The sequence below is a fragment of the Phocoena phocoena genome, chromosome 1 (assembly GCF_963924675.1).
Source record: "Phocoena phocoena chromosome 1, mPhoPho1.1, whole genome shotgun sequence".
NCBI classification, from domain to species: Eukaryota; Metazoa; Chordata; class Mammalia; order Artiodactyla; family Phocoenidae; genus Phocoena; species Phocoena phocoena.
In genome coordinates, this window is record NC_089219.1 from 4,446,513 (window position 1) to 4,465,906 (window position 19,394).

Here is a 19,394-nt window from a genome sequence, read left to right on the forward strand (position 1 = left end):
GCAGGGGACAAGGGTTCAAGCCCTGGTCTGGGAAGATCCCGCATGCCACGGAGCCACTAAGCCCGTGAGCCACAGCTACTGAGCCTGCGCTCTAGAGACCGCGAGCCACAACTACTGAGCCCACGTGCCACAACTACTGAAGCCCGCGTGCCTAGAGCCCGTGCTCTGCAACAAGAAGCCACCGCAAGGAGGAGCCCCGCACGCTGCAATGAAGAGTAGCCCCCGCTTACTGCAACTAGAGAAAGCCTGCGTGCAGCAACGAAGACCCATCGCAGCCAAAAATGAATAAATAAATTATATATATATATATATATATATAAAAGAGTGGGGTGACCTGCTCAAGGGGAGAAACAGCATCTCCTGGTGGCACTGGGTGCCATGTGCCACCTTGGACAGGGGTGGGGTGTTGGGGCCACTCCGGATCCAGGAAGGAGGCCAGGAAGGGACCACCCAGTTTTCCTCTGAGCCTCTGAAGCAGGGACAGATTAGCCCTGACACAACCAGACAGTCCCCATGAGTGTCTCCACGACAGGCAGGCTCTCTGAGCCCGGAGCAGCCCCCCGGGGCCCCCAGTTCCCTCAGGCTACTGGGCCCTGGGGAGGAGCCTTGGGGTCCTCGAGCTCTGGGGTCCAACAGGCCTGGGCTTGAACGTGGGCAGGGGCAAGCCAGGAACCTGCTGTGCCTCGTTCTCCTCATCTGCAAATGGGTGCAGGGGTGGCCGTCTCTCGGGGGAGGTCACTCCCGCATATTAGGTTGTCTGGACAGAAGCCCAGGACAGTCATTTCTGGTGGGGTCTGAGTGCCCTTCTGCAACAGCCCTCCAGGGAAAGGCGTCTCAAACCCAAAGGGAGAGTTTGCCCTCAGAACTCCCTGTTGTGTCTGCAGGGGGTGAAAAGAATCGTTCCAGGGCTTCCATGGTGGCCCAGTGGTTAAGAATCCACCTGCCAATGCAGAGGACACAGGTCTGAGCCCTGGTCCAGGAAGATCCCACATGCCGCAGAGCAACTAAGCCCATGCACCACAACTACTGAGCCTGCGCTCTAGAGCCCGTGTGCCACAACTACTGAGCCCGCGTGCCACAACTACTGAGCCCGTGTGCCACAACTACTGAAGCCAACACGCCTAGAGCCTGTGCTCTGCAACAGGAGAAGTCACCGCAATGAGAAGAAGCCCACGCACCGCAACGAAGAGTAGCCCCCACTGGCTGCAACTAGAGAAGGCCTGCACGCAGCAATGAAGACCCAATGCAGCCAAAAATAAATAAATTAAATAAATAACGAGCTTATGGTTTCTTTGTCAATATAAGCCTAATAAATTAAAAGTGGAAATATCAAAAAGAAAAAAAGAATCGTTCCAACAAGGTAATAATAAGCAGTGACATTTAAAACAAAGCCCTCCCTTCCTTTTTCTGTTTCTGCAGCAGGCACATTTACACTGGGCAAGAAGCTGCTTCTAACGCTGCCTAAATGAATAAAATGGGCGACTGTCTCCGCGAGGGAGTTCCAGCTCTTCAGCTGGTGAAGAACACGGCAACGAACCCCTGCCCCTCCTCCCTGGGTCCCCAGGACATTAGCAGTTGTGCAGATCCGACACTGAGGTGCGACCACCTCCGTGGCGGCCCACAGGGGAAGAAGGCCTGGGTCACAGCTCAGCATCCCCAGCATGTGAGCCTGCCTGAGAGGCGGGTACTCAGCTGCGCTCACGGGGACCCCAGCTCCAGTGCAAACGCTCTACGAGGGGCAGGGACGAGCCTGCTGCCTCCACGCTCACCCCTAATCCCCGAACCTCAGAGATGCCATGTCCTCGGCTGGGAGGCTTGGGACAGAGGGAGAGGCACTTCTTTTCATGCTGCCTTGAAACCCCAAGAGCTGAGGGGCCCCTTGTTCTTCCGAGTTTTCTGCCAGCGTCCTGTCCACAGGGCTCACAGGGTAAGACACAGGGCAGGGAAAAGGCAGAGCGCAGAAGTGGGCTGGAGCCCTACCTGCCTCTCCGTGTCAGCTGGAATTTACTGTGGCAGGTGGAACGGGGGCCCCCAAAGACGTCCATATCCTAATCCCAGAACCTGTGAAACTGTTACCTCACATGCAGAGGGACCTCACAGGTGTGATGTGATTAAGGATTTTGAGGTGGGAGCTTAGCCTGGATCACCAGGTGGGCCCCAGGTCATCACAGTGGTCCTCACAAGAGGACGGGAGAGCCAGGAGCCGTGGCAACAGACGCAGGGTCAGGGAGAGGCTGCCTGCTTTGAGGATGGCGGATGGGCCACAAGCCAGCGAATGCACGTTGCCTCTAGAAGCTGGAAATGGCAAAACACGATTCTCTCCTAGAGCCTCCAGAAGGAACGCAGCCCTGCTGACCAAGGAACAGCATTTTCATTTTATTTACTTTTAATTATAATGGAAACAGCCACGTGTGGCTACTGGCCGTTGTGGTAGGCGGCATTGGCGTTGAGGGGCTCTTGCAGGCAAATCTGACGTAACCAGAGGACAGAACTGCTGGGAGCAGAGACTGAACTGTCTGCCTCTGGGTGTCCGAATTCAGCAGGAAAGGGGGCCCCTGGGCTGAGACCGATGAGGGGGTGACGCGAGCAGAGCCGGGCCTTCCTTGGACTGGACGCCCCTGACTGCGAGAACCCTCAGCCCTGTTTCAAGCTGCTTGATGAAGGCAGGAGTTTCACACACAACTGCAGGGGGGGGTGGGGGGGGGAGGGGGAACGGCGGCGGCTCTGGCGGTCCAGTGCGGGCGCCTAAGATGGGTGGCACTGCACTCATCAGCACCACCCACCGAGGCTGACGCCCCCGGGCCCTCGCAGCGGACGCCATGTGGTTCAAGCCCGGGCGGTGGTGGGAAGGCACCAGGGCTTGGGGCTGAGAGCTCTGGCCCTGGAGTCCAGCCTCCCTGCCAGGCTCCACCATGGACCAGCCCTGCGGCCGTGGGCAGTTTAATAAACCCCTCCATCAGCAGTTTCCAGATCGGAAAAACGGGGATAACAAGAGCTCTTGTCTCAAACCCCCAAGTGAGGGGTAATCGTAAAAAGCACTTTATTAGCACAATGTCTGGCACTCGAAAGTGAGCAGCGTTTGCCAGAGTTAAATTTAAATAGATGGAGCGCCTGCAGTGAGCAGAGCTGTGAGCTCATCTCTGTTTCTAAATCATGGTCGAGCTGCCTGGAGTGGCACAACCCAGGAGGGCTGGCAGGTGCCCCACCAACTCCCCCAGCACCCGGGGCCTCTTCCAGGACAGATTACAGAAAGAGGACAGGGATTTGGAAAAGAAAACAGAATAATGAAACACTGTTCTTCCCAAGGCCACGTTGTCAAGTGTTGCAAACTTTAAGAACAGCTCAGCGTTTAAGCTCCAGAGAGCTGGGGCAGTGAATGTCCTTAAGAAAAACATGGAATCAACAAAGTAACTTTGGTATTTCTTTTTTTACTTTTACTAATTTATTTAAAATTTTTTTCTACTTATTTCTGAGATATACATTTTAAAGTAACAACTAGAATTATGACTTATAACATTATATCAGAACATATAAGATTTTTAGAAACTTCATGTAATGTCTGAAACATTTATATTAACATATTTTCATATAAATAACCCAAAGAAAGTTTAGTATTAGTTGTTTTTTGTTTGTTTGTTTGTTTGTTTATATTGCAGTTTCTTTAAAAAAATTTTTTTTTAATTAATTAATTTTATTTATTTATTTTTGGCTGCGTTGGGTCTTCCTTGCTGCATGCGTGCTTTCTCTAGTTGTGGTGAGCGGGGGGTACTCTTCATTGCGGTGCAAGGGCTTCTCATTGCGGTAGCTTCTCTTGTTGCGGAGCACGGGCTCTAGGCACGTGGGCATCCGTAGCTGTGGCTCGCGGGCTCTAGAGTGCAGGCTCAGTAGTTGTGGCGCAAGGGCTTCGTTGCTCCGCAGCATGTGGGAACTTCCCAGACCAGGGCTTGAACCCTTGTCCCCTGCATTGGCAAGTGGATTCTTAACAACTGCGCCACCAGGGAAGCCCCTGCAGGTTCTTATTAGTCATCAATTTTATACATATCAGTGTATACATGTCAATCCCAATCGCCCAATTCAGCACACCACCATCCCCACCCCACCGTGGTTTTCCCCCCTTGGTGTCCATACGTTTGTTCTCTACATCTGTGTCTCAAACTTGTGCCCTGCAAACCGGTTCATCTGTTCCATTTTACTAGGTTCCACATATGTGCATTAATATACGATGTTTGTTTTTCTCTTTCTGACTTACTTCACTCTGTATGACAGTCTCTAGATCCATCCACGTCTCAACAAATGACTCAATTTCATTCCTTTTCATGGCTGAGTAATATTCCATTGTATATATGTACCACATCTTCTTTATCCATTCCTCTGTCGATGGGCATTTAGGTTGCTTCCATGACCTGGCTATTGTAAATAGTGCTGCAGTGAACATTGGGGTGCGTGTGTCTTTTTGAATTATGGTTTTCTCTGGGTATATGCCCAGTAGTGGGACTGCTGGATCATATGGTAATTCTATTTTTAGTTTTTTAAGGAATCTCCATACTGTTCTCCATAGTGGCTGCATCAATTTACATTCCCACCAACAGTGCAAGAGGGTTCCCTTTTCTCCACACCCTCTCCAGCATTTATTGTTTGTAGATTTTTTGATGATGGTCATTCTGACTGGTTTAAGGTGATACCTCATTGTAGTTTTGATTTGCATTTCTCTAATAATTAGTGATGTTGAGCAGCTTTTCATGTGCTTCCTGGCCATCTGTATGTCTTCTTCGGAGAAATGTCTATTTAGGTCTTCTGCCCATTTTTGGATTGGGTTGGTTGTTTCTTTAATATTAAGTGGCATGAGCTGTTTATATATTTTGGAGATTAATCCTTTGTCCGTTGATTCGTTCGCAAATATTTTCTCCCATTCTGAGGGTTGTCTTTTCATCTTGTTTATTGTTTCCTTTGCAGTGCAAAAGTTTTGAAGTTTCATTAGGTCCCATTTGTTTATTTTTGTTTTTACTCCCATTACTCTAGGAGGTGGATCAAAAAAGATCTTGCTGTGATTTATGTCAAAGAGTGTTCTTCCTATGTTTTCCTCTAAGAGTTTGATAGTGTCTGGTCTCGAGTCCATTTTGAGTTTATTTTTGTGTATGGTGTTAGGGAGTGTTCTAATTTCATTCTTTTACATGTAGCTGTTCAGTTTTCCCAGCACCACTTATTGAAGAGACTATCTTTTCTCCATTGTATATCTTTGCCTCCTCTGTCATAAAGTAGTTGACCATAGGTGTGTGGGTTTATCTCTGGACTTTCTATCTTGTTCCATTGATTTATGTTTCTGTTTTTGTGCCAGTACCATATTGTCTTGATTACTGTAGCTTTGTAGTATAGTCTGAAGTCAGGGAGTCTGATTCCTCCAGCTCTGCTTTTTCCCTCAAGACTGCTTTGGCTATTTGGGGTCTTTTGTGTCTCTATACAAATTTTAAGATGATTTGTTCTAGTTCCGTAAAAAATGTCATTGGTAATTTGATAGGGATTGCATTGAATCTGTAGATTGCTTTGGGTAGTACAGTCATTTTCACAATATTGATTCTTCCAATCCAAGAACATGGTATATCTCTCCATCTGTTGGCATCATCTTTAATTTCTTTCTTTCTTTCTTTTTTAACATCTTTATTGGGGTATAATTGCTTTACAATGGTGTGTTAGTTTCTGCTTTATAACAAAGTGAATCAGTTATACATATACATATGTTCCCATATCTCTTCCCTCTTGCGTCTCCCTCCCTCCCACCCTCCCTATCCCACCTCTCCAGGCGGTCACAAAGCACCGAGCTGATATCCTTGTGCTATGCGGCTGCTTCCCACTAGCTATCTACCTTACGTTTGGTAGTGTATATATGTCCATGCCTCTCTCTCGCTTTGTCACAGCTCACCCTTCCCCCACCCCATATCCTCAAGTCCGTTCTCCAGTAGGTCTGTGTCTTTAATCCTGTCTTACCCCAGGTTCTTCATGACATTTTTTTTTCTTAAATTCCATATATATGTGTTAGCATACGATATTTGTCTTTCTCTTTCTGACTTACTTCACTCGGTATGACAGACTCTACTTCTATCCACCTCATTACAAATAGCTCAATTTCGTTTCTTTTTATGGCTGAGTAATATTCCATTGTATATATGTGCCACATCTTCTTTATCCATTCGTCCGATGATGGGCACTTAGGTTGTTTCCATCTCCGGGCTATTGTAAATAGAGCTGCCATGAACATTTTGGTACATGACTCTTTTTGAATTATGGTTTTCTCAGGGTATATGCCCAGTAGTGGGATTGCTGGGTCATGTGGTAGTTCTATTTGTAGTATTTTAAGGAACCTCCATACTGTTCTCCATAGTGGCTGTACCAATTCACATTCCCACCAGCAGTGCAGGAGTGTTCCCTTTTCTCCACACCCTCTCCAGCATTTATTGTTTGTAGATTTTTTGATGATGGCCATTCTGACTGGTGTGAGATGATATCTCATTGTAGTTTTGATTTGCATTTCTCTAATGATTAATGATGTTGAGCATTCTTTCATGTGTTTGTTGGCAGTCTGTATATCTTCTTTGGAGAAATGTCTATTTAGGTCTTCTGCCCATTTTTGGATTGGGTTGTTTGTTTTTTTGTTATTGAGCTGCATGAGCTGCTTGTAAATTTTGGAAATTAATCCTTTGTCAGTTGCTTCATTTGCAAATATTTTCTCTCATTCTGAGGGTTGTATTTTGGTCTTGTTTATGGTTTCCTTTGCTGTGCAAAAGCTTCATTAGGTCCCATTTGTTTATTTTTGTTTTATTTCCATTTCTCTAGGGGGTGGGTCAAAAAGGATCTTGCTGTGATTTATGTCATAGAGTGTCCTGCCTGTGTTTTCCTCTAAGAGTTTGATAGTTTCTGGCCTTATCTTTAGGTCTTTAATCCATTTTGTGTATGGTGTCAGGGAGTGATCTAATCTCATACTTTTACATGTACCTGTCCAGTTTTCCCAGCACCACTTACTGAAGAGGCTGTCCTTTCTCCACTGTACATTCGTGCCTCCTTTATCAAAGATAAGGTGACCATATGTGCATGGGTTTATCTCTGGGCTTTCTATCCTGTTCCATTGATCTATCTTTCTGTTTTTGTGCCAGTACCATACTGTCTTGATTACTGTAGCTTCGTAGTATAGTCTGAAGTCAGGGAGCCTGATTCCTCCAGCTCCGTTTTTCATCCTCAAGATTGCTTTGGCTATTCGGGGTCTTTTGTGTTTCCATACAAATTGTGAAATTTTTTGTTCTAGTTCTGTGAAAAATGCCATTGGTAGTTTGATAGGGATTGCATTGAATCTGTAGGTTGCTTTGGGTAGTAGAGTCATTTTCACAATGTTGATTCTTCCAATCCAAGAACATGGTATATCTCTCCATCTATTTGTATCATCTTTAATTTCTTTCATCAGTGTCTTATAATTTTCTGCATACAGGTCTTTTGTCTCCTTAGGTACGTTTATTCCTAGATATTTTATTCTTTTTGTTGCAATGGTAAATGGGAGTGTTTTCTTGATTTCACGTTCAGATTTTTCATCATTAGTGTACAGGAATGCAAGAGATTTCTGTGCATTAATTTTGTATCCTGCATCTTTACCAAACTCATTGATTAGCTCTAGTAGTTTTCTGGTGGCGTTTTTAGGATTCTCTGTGTATAGTATCATGTCATCCGTAAACAGTAACAGTTTTACTTCTTCTTTTCCAATTTGTATTCCTTTTATTTCTTTTTCTTCTCTGATTGTCATGGCTAGGACTTCCAAAACTATGCTGAATAATAGTGGTGAGGGTGGACATCCTTGTCTCGTTCCTGATCTTAGAGGAAATGCTTTCAGTTTTTCACCATTGAGAATGATGTTTGCTGTGGGTTTGTTGTACATGGCCTTTATTATGTTGAGGTAGGTTCCCTCTATGCCCACTTTCTGGAGAGCTTTTATCATAAACGGGTGTTGAATTTTGTCAAAAGCTTTTTCTGCATCAACTGAGATGATCATATGGTTTTTATTCTTCAATTTGTTAATATGGTGTCTCACATTGATTGATTTGTGTATACTGAAGAATCCTTGCATCCCTGGGATAAATCCCACTTGATCGTGGTGTATGATCCTTTTAATGTGTTGTTGGATTCTGTTTGCTAGTATTTTGCTGAGGATTTTTGCATCTATATTCATCAGTGATATTGGTCTGTAATTTTCTTTTTTTGTGGTATCTTTGTCTGGTTTTAGTATCAGGGTGATGGTGGCCTCATAGAATGAGTTTGGGAGTGTTCCTTCCTCTGCAATTTTTTGGAAGAGTTTGAGAAGGATGGGTGTTAGCTCTTCTCTAAATGTTTGATAGAATTCACCTGTGAAGCCATCTGGTCCTGGACTTTTGTTTGTTGGAAGATTTGTGTGTGTGTGTGTGTGTGTGTGTGTGTGTGTGTGTGTGTGTGGTATGCGGGCCTCTCGCTGTTGTGGCCTCTCCCGTTGCGAAGCACAGGCTCCAGATGCGCAGGCTCAGTGGCCATGGCTCACAGGCCCAGCCGCTCTGCGGCATGTGGGATCTTCCCAGACCGGGGCACGAACCCGTGTCCCCTGCATTGGCAGTTGGACTCTCAACCACTGCGCCACCAGGGAAGCCCCTTGTTGGAAGATTTTTAATCACAGTTTCAATTTCATTACTTGTGATTGGCCTATTCATATTTTCTGTTTCTTCCTGGTTCAGTCTTGGAAGGTTATACCTTTCTAAGAATTTGTCCATTTCTTCCAGGTTGTCCAATTTATTTGCATAGAGTTGCTTGTAGTAGTCTCTTAGGATGCTTTGTGTTTCTGCGGTGTCTGTTGTAACTTCTTTTTCATTTCTAATTTTATTGATTTGAGTCCTCTCCCTCTTTTTCTTGATGAGTCTGGCTAAAGGTTTATCAATTTTGTTTATCTTCTCAAAGAACCAGCTTTTAGTTTTATTGATCTTTGCTATTATTTTCTTTGTTTCTATTTCATTTATTTCTGCTCTGATCTTTATGATTTCTTTCCTTCTGCTAACTTTGGGTTTTGTTTGTTCTTCTTTCTCTAGTTCCCTTAGGTGTAAGGTTAGATTGTTTACTTGAGAGTTTTCTTGTTTCTTGAGGTAGGCTTGTATAGCTATAAACTTCCCTCTTAGAACTGCTTTTGCTGCATCCCATAGTTTTTGGATCATTGTGTTTTCTTTGTCTCTAGATATTTTTTGATTTCCTCTTTGATTTCTTCAGTGATCTCTTGGTTATTTAGTAACGTATTGTTTAGCCTCCGTGTGTTTGTGTTTTTTACGTCTTTTTCCCCTGTAATTCATTTCTAATCTCATAGCGTTGTGGTCAGAAAAGATGCTTGATATGATTTCAATTGTCTTACATTTACTGAGGCTTGATTTGTGACCCACAATGTGATCTACCCTTGAGAATGTTCCATGCGCACTTGAGAAGAAAGTGTAATCTGCTGTTTTTGGATGGAATGTCCTATAAATATCAATTAAATCTATCTCGCCTATTGTGTCATTTAAAGCTTGTGTTTCTTATTTATTTTCATTTTGGATGATCTGTCCATTGGTGTAAGTGAGGTGTTAAAGTCCCCCACTATTATTGTGTTACTGTCAATTTTCTGTTTTATAGCTGTTAGCAGTTGCCTTATGTATTGAGGTGCTCCTATGTTGGGTGCATATATATTTATAATTGTTATATCTTCTTCTTGGATTGATCCCTTGATCATTATGTAGTGTCCTTCCTTGTCTCTTGTAACATTCTTTATTTTGAAGTCTATTTTACCTGATATGAGTATAGCTAGTCCAGCTTTCTTTTGATTTCCATTTTCATGGAATATCTTTTTCCATCCCCTCACTTTCAGGCGGTGTGTGTCCCTACGTCTGAAGTAGGTCTCTTGTAGACAGCATATATATGGGTCTTGTTTTTGTGTCCATTCAGCAAGCCTGTGTCTTTTGGTTGGAGCATTTAATCCATTCACGTTTAAGGTAATTATTGATATGTATGTTCCTGTGACCATTTTCTTAATTGTTTTAGGTTTGTTTTTGTAGGTCCTTTTCTTCTCTTGTGTTTCCCACTTAGAGAAGTTCCTTTAGCATTTATTGTAGAGCTGGTTTGGTGGTGCTGAATTCTCTTAGCTTTTGCTTGTCTGTAAAGCTTTTGATTTCTCCATTGAATCTGAATGAGATCCTTGCCAGGTAGAGTAATCTTGGTTTTAGGTTCTTTCCTTTCATCACTGTAAGTATATCATGCTACTCCCTTATGGCTTGTAGAGTTTCTGCTGAGAAGTCAGCTGTTAACCTTATGGGAGTTCCCTTGTATGTTATTTGTCATTTTCCCCTTGCTGCTTTCAATACTTTTTCTTTGTCTTTAACTTTTGCCAATTCGATTACTATGTGTCTCGGCGTGTTTCTCCTTGGGTTTATCCTGTATGGGACCCACTGCGCTTCCTGGACTTGGGTGGCTAGTTCCTTTCCCATGTTAGGGAAGTTTTCGACTATAATCCCTTCAAGTATTTTCTCTGGTCCTTTCCCTCTCTCTTCTCCTTCTGGGACCCCTATAATATATGCGAATGTTGTTGCGTTTAATGTTGTCCCAGAGATCTCTCAGGCTGTCTTCATTTCTTTTCATTCTTTTTTCTTTAGTCTGTTCTGCAGCAGTGAATTCCACCATGCTGTCTTCCAGGTCACTTATCCGTTCTTCTGCCTCAGTTATTCTGCTATTCATTCCTTCTAGTGTAGTTTTCATTTCAGTTATTGTATTGTTCATCTCTGTTTGTTTGTTCTTTAATTCTTCTAGGTCTTTGTTAAACATTTCTTGCACCGGCCCCAGGGGACTCCATAACTGTTATTTCAGTTTGGCCCAAATTCCTCTATACACAAAACAAGATGTGACCTGAGAAAATGGAAGCAATCTCTCTGCTCTCTGGGGGGCTCCCCAGGCCAGGAGGCCCAGCTCTGGGGCCCGGGGCCGCACAGGCCCAAGGCCAAGGCTGTGACGGCACGAGGTGCATGGGGGGCCTGCGGAGGGCTCAGCACCATAGGCGGTAGCCAGTCAGCCCACAGCCCGCCCTGCACTCTCACTCCATCCATGGTGGAATGTTCTGCCAGAAAGTACGGCTGGTGAAAATGGAGGTCCCTTTCTGTGCTTTGGAATACGAGTAACATTTTAGAAACAAAGTCCTCTCTGCACCCACGTAGCCCTGACGTCCCCCAGGCCCCTCAACGTACCCCTAGAAAAAGTGCTCTCCTCCATCCGGGGTTCATTGTCTCCGCTCAAAACGAACCAACGCAGCCCCTCCTTGACCTCTTTGAAAGGTAATTCTGGTCACATGAGGGACTGAGGGTGAAGTGTCGGGGGTGAGGGCTCTTTCATCGGCTCCTTTTTTCTAACGAAGGAAGGTCAACTTTCATTGTTTGGGAGCTTCCCTCAACTGCAAAGCACCTTCGCCAACAGGGCTGACCTTGAGAAGTCTGGCAGGCTCTTGAGGAAGGCCCACTTTGCTTCTTAGCTGGCGATGCTCAAAGGGCAACCGGGAGACCCTGAACAAGTGAGCTCTGTGGAACGTAAGTGCATTTTGCACAGTGGGTTTTGAAGTCATGTTTAACAGTGGAGCTGTGATCACAGTGACTTACCCAGGGAGCAGTTCCAGAAAAGGAGAGGCCAGGAATCGTGGCACAAGAGGAGCCTTCCTTTTCCAAACGTCCACACCACCACCACCACACACGGCACCAAGGCCCGGGGGGGACCAGCCAAGACAGACAAGACCCACTTGTTCTGGGCAAATCCTAAAATGATACTGTGCTCTGTGTCTGAGGCAATCGCCTACTAGCTGGGAAGGGATTCTACAAAGCAGCGCTGCAGACCACCCTTCCCCTAAAAGCACCCCAAATCCAGTGTGGGTCAGACTGACGTGCTCTCAGTTAGGCCAGGAAGGGGAGGCACCCCTTCACCCTTCCGATCTCGGGACGCCTGTCCCCAGCACTCAGGCATTCAACTGACAGGCGTGTCTGCAGGAGAGAGCGCGCAGCCGGGCTGGGACCAGGTCGGGGCCTCGGAGCCCGGATGAGGTCTCTGTGGCTCTGGACCCAGCACTGCTCCACTCAGCGGTGCCCCTCGAGGCTGGTGCCAAGGAGTCAGCCTCCCTTCCTTCTCCTCTGTCCCCCCCACGGCCTGGGGACGGGTCTGACTCAGCTTTTCCAACGGCTGCCTTCCTGGTGAGGCTCCTTCAGAACCAGTCAGGCTCTCGCAGCCCGGACACCCCCGACCCCACGGTGAAGGGCTGCTTTCTGGTGCCACATGGCCTCATCTCAGAAGACACGACAGACAGAAGTCACCACGTGCCAGGAGGGGACAGTCACTGTACCTCTTCAGATGAGCATTTATGTGAAACAAGCACGGGAACCATCTTGTTTCTGGGCGGGGCTGGGACTAGACCTCAGTGTCGGGAAAACCACCAACACCAGCGCTGCCCTGGATGGTGCAGGCAGGCTGGCCGGCCGAGGAGAGGGCCGGAGGCTTCTCTGCTCTGCCCCCGCCACTGCGTACGGCACGGGGGACCCGTGCCCCCAGAGAGAGGTTACGTGCCGCCACGGGATCTGGTGGCAGTGGTCGCAGCAACTGTGTGTGTAGGGTCTTCGCAGGGCTCCGTGCCTGAGGCAGTTTAAGAGGACGAGTTTATGTGGCTCTTCAGCAGGATAAAGGCCCCAATCTCAACTGAGTTACAGAATTTACCAGACTGAAAAGTCAAACCGGCAAACCGTAACTTCACAGATGCATCACCAAAGGCAGACTCGAGGCTCTGGCTCCTATGTCCTGGCAGATGGGCAGGGGCCAGGGCCCGGGACAGGCAGGGTGAACCAAAAGCAAACTGTACACGGGACCCAAGCAGCCAAGGCAGCGCCCCTCTTTGTTGGTGGAGCTCTCTTACCTTTTCGGATCTTGTCGTAAAAGTTAATGGCGTCCACAGAAGCTGTGACGATGTTGGTCTTGCAGTGACGCGCGGCCACGATCCCGGCCACCTCGTCCATGAGCTTCATGGTGACCCCTGCAGAGAAGGGCAGGCGGCAGGTTAGACATGGGGAAGGGGAGCCTATTGCCTGTCCTGGAAACAAGTTATGGGAAACAATGCCCCCATTCCCACCCGCAGGGCCGCAAACCTGGCTTCCCTGAGAGCTTTGGAAGATGACTGTGGCTGAGGTTCTAGGCCACTGACAAAGTGACGACCATTCTCCTAACCTCTACAGGCATCCTATCCTGCCAGGAAAGCTTTGTCACACTCTCCACCAGGATGGCCGCAATCAGAAAGCCAGATGCCAAGCGCCGGTGAGAATGTGGAGAAATTGGAACCCTCTACACGGCTGCTGGGGATGGAAATGGTGCAGCCGCTTTGGAAACAGTCGGGAGGGTCTTGAAAGCCTAAACACAGAGCTGCTACGTGACTCAGCAATTCCACTCCTAGGTGTGCACCGGAGAGAAATAAAAACAGGCGTTCACGCAAAGACCTGTACACGAGTTTTTGATCCCATGAGAGCATTACTCATAATAGCCCCAAGATGGAAGCAACCCAAATGTGCACCAACCAATAAATGCACAAGGAAAATGTGGCATAGCCATACAATGGGATAGTATTTAGCAGTAAAAAGAAACAAAGCACTGACATAGGCTACAAAATGGATGAACCTTAACACATTACGCTGAGTGAAAGAAGCCAGACACAGGGCTTCCCTGGTGGCGCAGCGGTTGAGAGTCCGCCTGCCGACGCAGGGTACGCGGGTTCGTGCCCCGGTCCGGGAAGATCCCACATGCCGCGCAGTGGCTGGGCCCGTGAGCCATGGCCGCTGAGCCTGCGCGTCCGGAGCCTGTGCTCTGCAACGGGAGAGGCCACAGCAGTGAGAGGCCCACGTACCGCAAACAAAAGAAAAACAAAAGAAGCCAGACACAAAAGACCACATCTTGGAGGATTCCACTTATATGAAATCTCCAGAATAGGCAAATCCATAGGTACAGAAAGTAGACGAATGGCTGCCTAGGGATAGGGGATGTGGGAGAAGTGGGGAATGGCTGCCGATGTGGTTACGAGGCTTCTCTTCGGGGTGATGGAAATGTTCTGAAATTGATTGCGGTGACAGTTGTGTAACTCTGAACAGACTAAAAATCAATGACTTGTAATGGGTGAGCTGTACGGCATGTGAATTACATCTCAATAAAGCTGTTATATAAGAAAACAAACAAAACTAGACAAGTGGGCTGACTGAGAGAACACTGTCGGGCCAAGGTGTCTAAAACCTCAGGCCGTAGACGTTTTCTTCTGCTGGCGCTCCCTTAATTGACGGGATCAGGACGGCATACCTGCTGCTAACCCCCTACCCCCCCGTTCCTGCCCCACCAAGGGCAACACAATATTCTTCTTATCTTATATTTAAAACCTTAAACCATATCTTTTATTAGGTCAAACTACATGAAATGGCCAATATTCAACCGTTTTGACCTATAAAAGCAGCAAAATGATATTGATCTACCTGACAACTATCAGAAATCTTAAAACTTATGTGGACTTCCCTGGTGGCGCAGTGGTTAAGAGCCCGCCTGCCAATACAGGGGACACGGGTTCGAGCCCTGTTCCGGGAAGATCCCACGTGCCGCGGAGCAACTAAGCTCGTGAGCCACAGCTACTGAGCCTGCGCTCTAGAGCCCGTGAGCCACAACTATGGAAGCCAGCGCGTCTAGAGCCCGTGCTCCGCAACAAGAGAAGCCACCGCAATGAGAAGCCCGCGCACTGCAATGAAGAGTAGCCCCCACTCGCCACAACTAGAGAAAGCCTCCACGCAGCAACGAAGACCCAACACAGCCAAAAGCAAACAACAACAACAAAAAGTTATGTACATTCACCCAAGGACACAGAATGATTTCTAAAAATGCAGAGAGAGGCAGGCTCATAAAACCCTGGCTCCCGGGGAGTCATGTTTCAGGTGGGGCTCGTGAACTTCAGTGCCTGCAGGGCCAGGCAGGTGACGCCGGACAGCTGACGGCGAGGAGAGCTGGCGGGGACCTTTCTACAGGACAGCTGCTGCTCAGCCCCTCCTACTGTCCCTCAGCCCCAGGAACAAGGGCCCAGCACGACCAGACTAACGATATTTTAAGAGAAGCCTGGAACCTACAAGTTTATGAAGAATCTACCAATTTTTAAACATTGGTGATTAATTAAAACTCTCTTTACCGTGAAGGGGAAACAAAATACAATAAACTAAAAACAGGACAGAAGCCCCGTATGTAATGGACCAGAGGCCTCGTACAGATACTACAGCAGAAGACACTAGTTATAAGGAACGTGGGAGACAGGGAGGGGCCCTCTGTCTGGGAGAGGCATACCTGGGGGGTTGGTATACTCTTCTCTCTACCTTTGTGTATATTTGAGCACGTCCATAATAAAAAAGTTTTTTTAAAGAAAACATTGGGGTTGTTGATTTTAAAATTATGCTTCTATTACCATGACTTTTCTCATGCAAGATCCTGACGATGACGATGAAGCATGGAGACAATGGGGCAGAGTTAGCGGGCACCTGCCACTCTCAAAGCGTTTTCAAAGATACTGCGCCAACGGAGGCTCAAAGTCACACAAGGTCCAATTCTAAAGAGAGTGCAAATGAGAGGCTGGGGAAAGGCTCTTCGGCAGAAAACAGAAACACCGGTGCCAAGGTGTTAACCCTGGGCGGCTGGCAGGGCAGGGCGGCTCCGGGCTTCAAGCAGCTTGGCGCTCAAGGTCTGAGACAAGGGGTAACACCTGGCTTTGCGAGGAGCCTCTGGGGGGTTAAGTCATATTGGAAATGGACCCGGGAAGCCATGCCTAAGCCCAGCACGAGTCCTTCCTGGCCTTTCTACCCACGGTGAGGGAGGGGCCTTGATGAAGGCAGGGCAAGTGCTGGCTTAGCAGCCAAGTCCCTCACCGGCCTGGGGCTCCAAAGAGGTGAAAACACAGGCCAGCATACAGGTCACCTGGCGGGGGAGGGCACTGTCCCTCCCACAGGGTGGTTCAGAGCTGGGAGGGCCTGGGCCTGAGCGCCCCCTGCCCCCGCCTGGCTGGGGACCCTGAGCAGGCAGATCATCCTCCGAGCTTTGGGCTCTGCATCTGCAAATTAGAAGAGATGGCAGCAGGGACACGCAGGTGGCCGTGCAGAGCGAACAGGAGCTGAGCGGCTGCAGCTCAGAGACTCAGGGGCTCGTGAGCACCCTGACCTCCACCCTGGTTTAATTCGGGACTTTGGGTAGAGAGCTGTGGTCTAGAGGGTAAATGTCAACAGAAAGAGAAAGATGAGGGAAATGTCTCAGAACACCAGGAAACACGCTGGGCAAGGGCGACACACACCACCTGCGGATGAGGCCGTGGGTCAGTGTGCGCGTCTGCGCCTGCGTGTGTGTGTGTGCACGTGCGTGTGTTTGTTTCCGAGAGGGAGTGAGAGAGCCCAGACTGAGTGCTCCTAGGCTGACCTGCCTCATAAAATTCACGTCGTTAGAGCAGCTGGACAAGTGGTCCCACTCTCGAAAGGACTCGGTGTGAGCTGGAGGCTTGAATTCAGAAGGTGTTTCCCGTAGACTTACTCCAAGTGCGATAAGTGACCAGCAAAACTCATTCGGTGTCTGGGGTCGGCTGCATTTGCCATGAAACACAGCTGCAAAGACGATAATTTATTACATTAAGCAAAGGCCGATCCAGAGTCTTGAAACAGTTGAATGCAAGAAGGATGAAGAGACAGAGGGGATTCTGGTAGAAACTGTATGCGTGTGTCACGGGGGAGGGGGGTTTGCAGGCATTTTAACCAGAGGATGTTAGAAATTTATGATGGAATGTGTACTACGTGCGGCTGTCCTGTTTTTCGATGGAGACACCAGCGAACTCAGCCACATCAGGGTCCTTCTGGGAACAGATGAGACAGAGATAGCCAGAGATTTTTTTTGAGAGAAAAACAAAGAAAGGCGACACTGGAGTCTGGTGCAGGATGGTGGTGGGAGCAGAGAACTAGACGAAAAACAGCGGGCGTTTATGGAGGTCCAGGCGCAGGCAATGCTCCAGCGCGTGGCTCAGAGCCCCTCAGGCTGGAAGGACACTGTCCTTGTTCACTAATGCCCCCTGGGGCCAGCCCCATGGTAGGCTCTTAGCACATACTGAGTGTAAGAACAAATGAATGAACAAACGAATGAACGAGTGCTGGCCCTCCCTGGACAGCAGCCTCGGAGGGGGAGGGGCCCTTATTGTCTCCGTTTTACAAAGCAGGAAGCAGAGGCACGTATCCGTGTCTCACGCTGGCTCACGCCCTCAGGCAGAGGCGGGGACCAGCTCCTGACCACAGGCCACCAGAGGCCACGCTGCCTCTCGACCCAGATCCCACGGTACTGAGACTAAGACAGGACTGTGGAGAAGACAGCTCAAGTTCCTGCTGAGAGGTGGCGGTGGCAGCGACATCCATGTGTGCAGGGTGGGGGTCCCGGATCCAGAGCTCCCAAGTCACCGGGTGGTGTCATCGCGGAGGGGTGGCTTGGAGTTCGGAAAGAAAGAATTTATATTGGGATTAATGTTTAGAACACAGAAGGTACCTACAATTAATCCCTTATTTGTAGGTCCTGAAAGGCAGAAGCTAAGAATGGAAGACTAAATGGAACAAGTAATAATCAGCTCCTTCAACCAGCGTTTTGCCCCATTTATCCAAAATGCAGGGACTTCCCTGGTGGCGCAGTGGTTAAGAATCTGCCTGGCAACGCGGAGGACCCGGGTTCGATCGCTGGTCCAGGAAGATCCCACATGCCGCGGAGCAACTAAGCCCGTGTGCCACAACTACTGAGCCCACGTGCCACAACTGCTGAGCCTGTGCTCTAGAGCCCGCAAACCACAACTACTGAGCCCGCGCGCCTAGACCTGGGCTCCGCAACAAGAGAAGCCACCGCGATGAGAAGCCCGCGCACCACAACCAAGACCCAACGCAGCCAAAAATAGAAAATAATTTTAAAATGCAGGTAGAGGTTCCACGAGGGACTTCACTGTTACTAAATATACTGCAGGATCCAAAGCATGTGCTAGCCAGGATGGGCTCTGAGCCCAGGGCACACGGGGTGGGGTGGGGGAACGTGAGCAGCTGGCTGAGCTCCTGCTGCCCCGTCAGCCCGGTGTGGCACCCCCAGACCATCACATCACGTGACACGGAAGCTGGCACACGGCGGGGACACGCCTTACAGTCCCCGTGTCCTGACCAATTCAGAACCTGACACACAGCACTCAGAAAGGGCTGCAAGTGAGTAAGTGAATCGGGGACCAAAGGAACGCTGAATCGACCCCAGGAAGCAGCTCCAATAGTGAGTCACAGGGCCCAAACTTGGGTAACAATCACAGTTAGTCCAGGTGAGGCCAGGAAAAGCCAGGTGAGCTGCTAGGGGACGTGTCTGATGACAAAATCACTATTCATCTCACACGTGAAGAGACAGCGCCCTGCTGACCCCAAGAGCCAGCAACAAATCTGAACTGGGAGACCAGGGAGAGAACTGCGATTGGCTGAGACCCATAGGAAACAAGTGGTTACAGTGACGGCTCCAGGGCCCACGTCAGGAGGCAGACATGACCCCACCACACGAGTCTACTATCAGATGATAGCCCAAATCGGGGCTGATCCCAGGTACTGGGACAGTGATATACGGGCAGCTGGTGACAAGGCTGAGGAGGAATCCCAGCACTGAGGGACAGGAGGTCTGCTCCACAAGGAGAGGCGCTCCAGACGGGTCCCACCTGGACCATCTCCGCCCACCTCCGTTATCTCTACCTCCCGGGGACCACGGTGGGGTCAGTGGGAAGTGACAGCAAGGTAGATTTTAGGGCTCACTACACGGAAAAACTTTCTGGGGGAAAAACAGACTTGTGCAGAACTCAAGTGTTTGGCCTTCTACAGGCGGGGCTCCCGGACCCCCGCTTTGCGTGCGGGTAGCACGGGGTCAGCGCTGGAAGCAGAAATCTGTGCCCGCGGCTCCCGGCGGCCCCGAGTCTGTTCTCACAAACGCGACGGAGAAGCGTGAAGCACAACCGGGCCCTCTGGGGTCCTGTGCGCAAAGTGGACTCTGGCGGCTACTTAGAGGGAAAGGAACTGATCTCTTAAAACTGAGATTACAGGCACCTCAGAGACATTGTGAGCTTGGTTCCAGATCCCTGCAATACAGGGAATTTAGAAATAGAGTTGGTCAAACGAATTTTTTGGTTTCCCAGTGCATATAAAAGTTATGTTTCTACTACACCGTCATCTATTACGTGTGCAATAGCATTATGTCTAAAAAAGCAATGTACGTACCTTAAATAAAAAAGAATTTATTGCTAAAAAATGCTAACCATCATC

At 48.5% G+C, this 19,394-nt stretch overlaps 1 protein-coding gene across 1 annotated transcript in view; it reads right to left on the reverse strand.

Annotated features, from left to right (window-relative positions):
• Positions 1-19,394, reverse strand: part of ACOT7 (acyl-CoA thioesterase 7) — a 90,562-nt gene that overhangs the window by 19,585 nt on the left and 51,583 nt on the right. Inside the window, exon 7 of the mRNA XM_065880705.1 lies at positions 12,956-13,072. Within this exon, the coding sequence (XP_065736777.1) occupies positions 12,956-13,072 (117 nt within the window). The remainder of the gene's footprint in view (positions 1-12,955; positions 13,073-19,394) is intronic.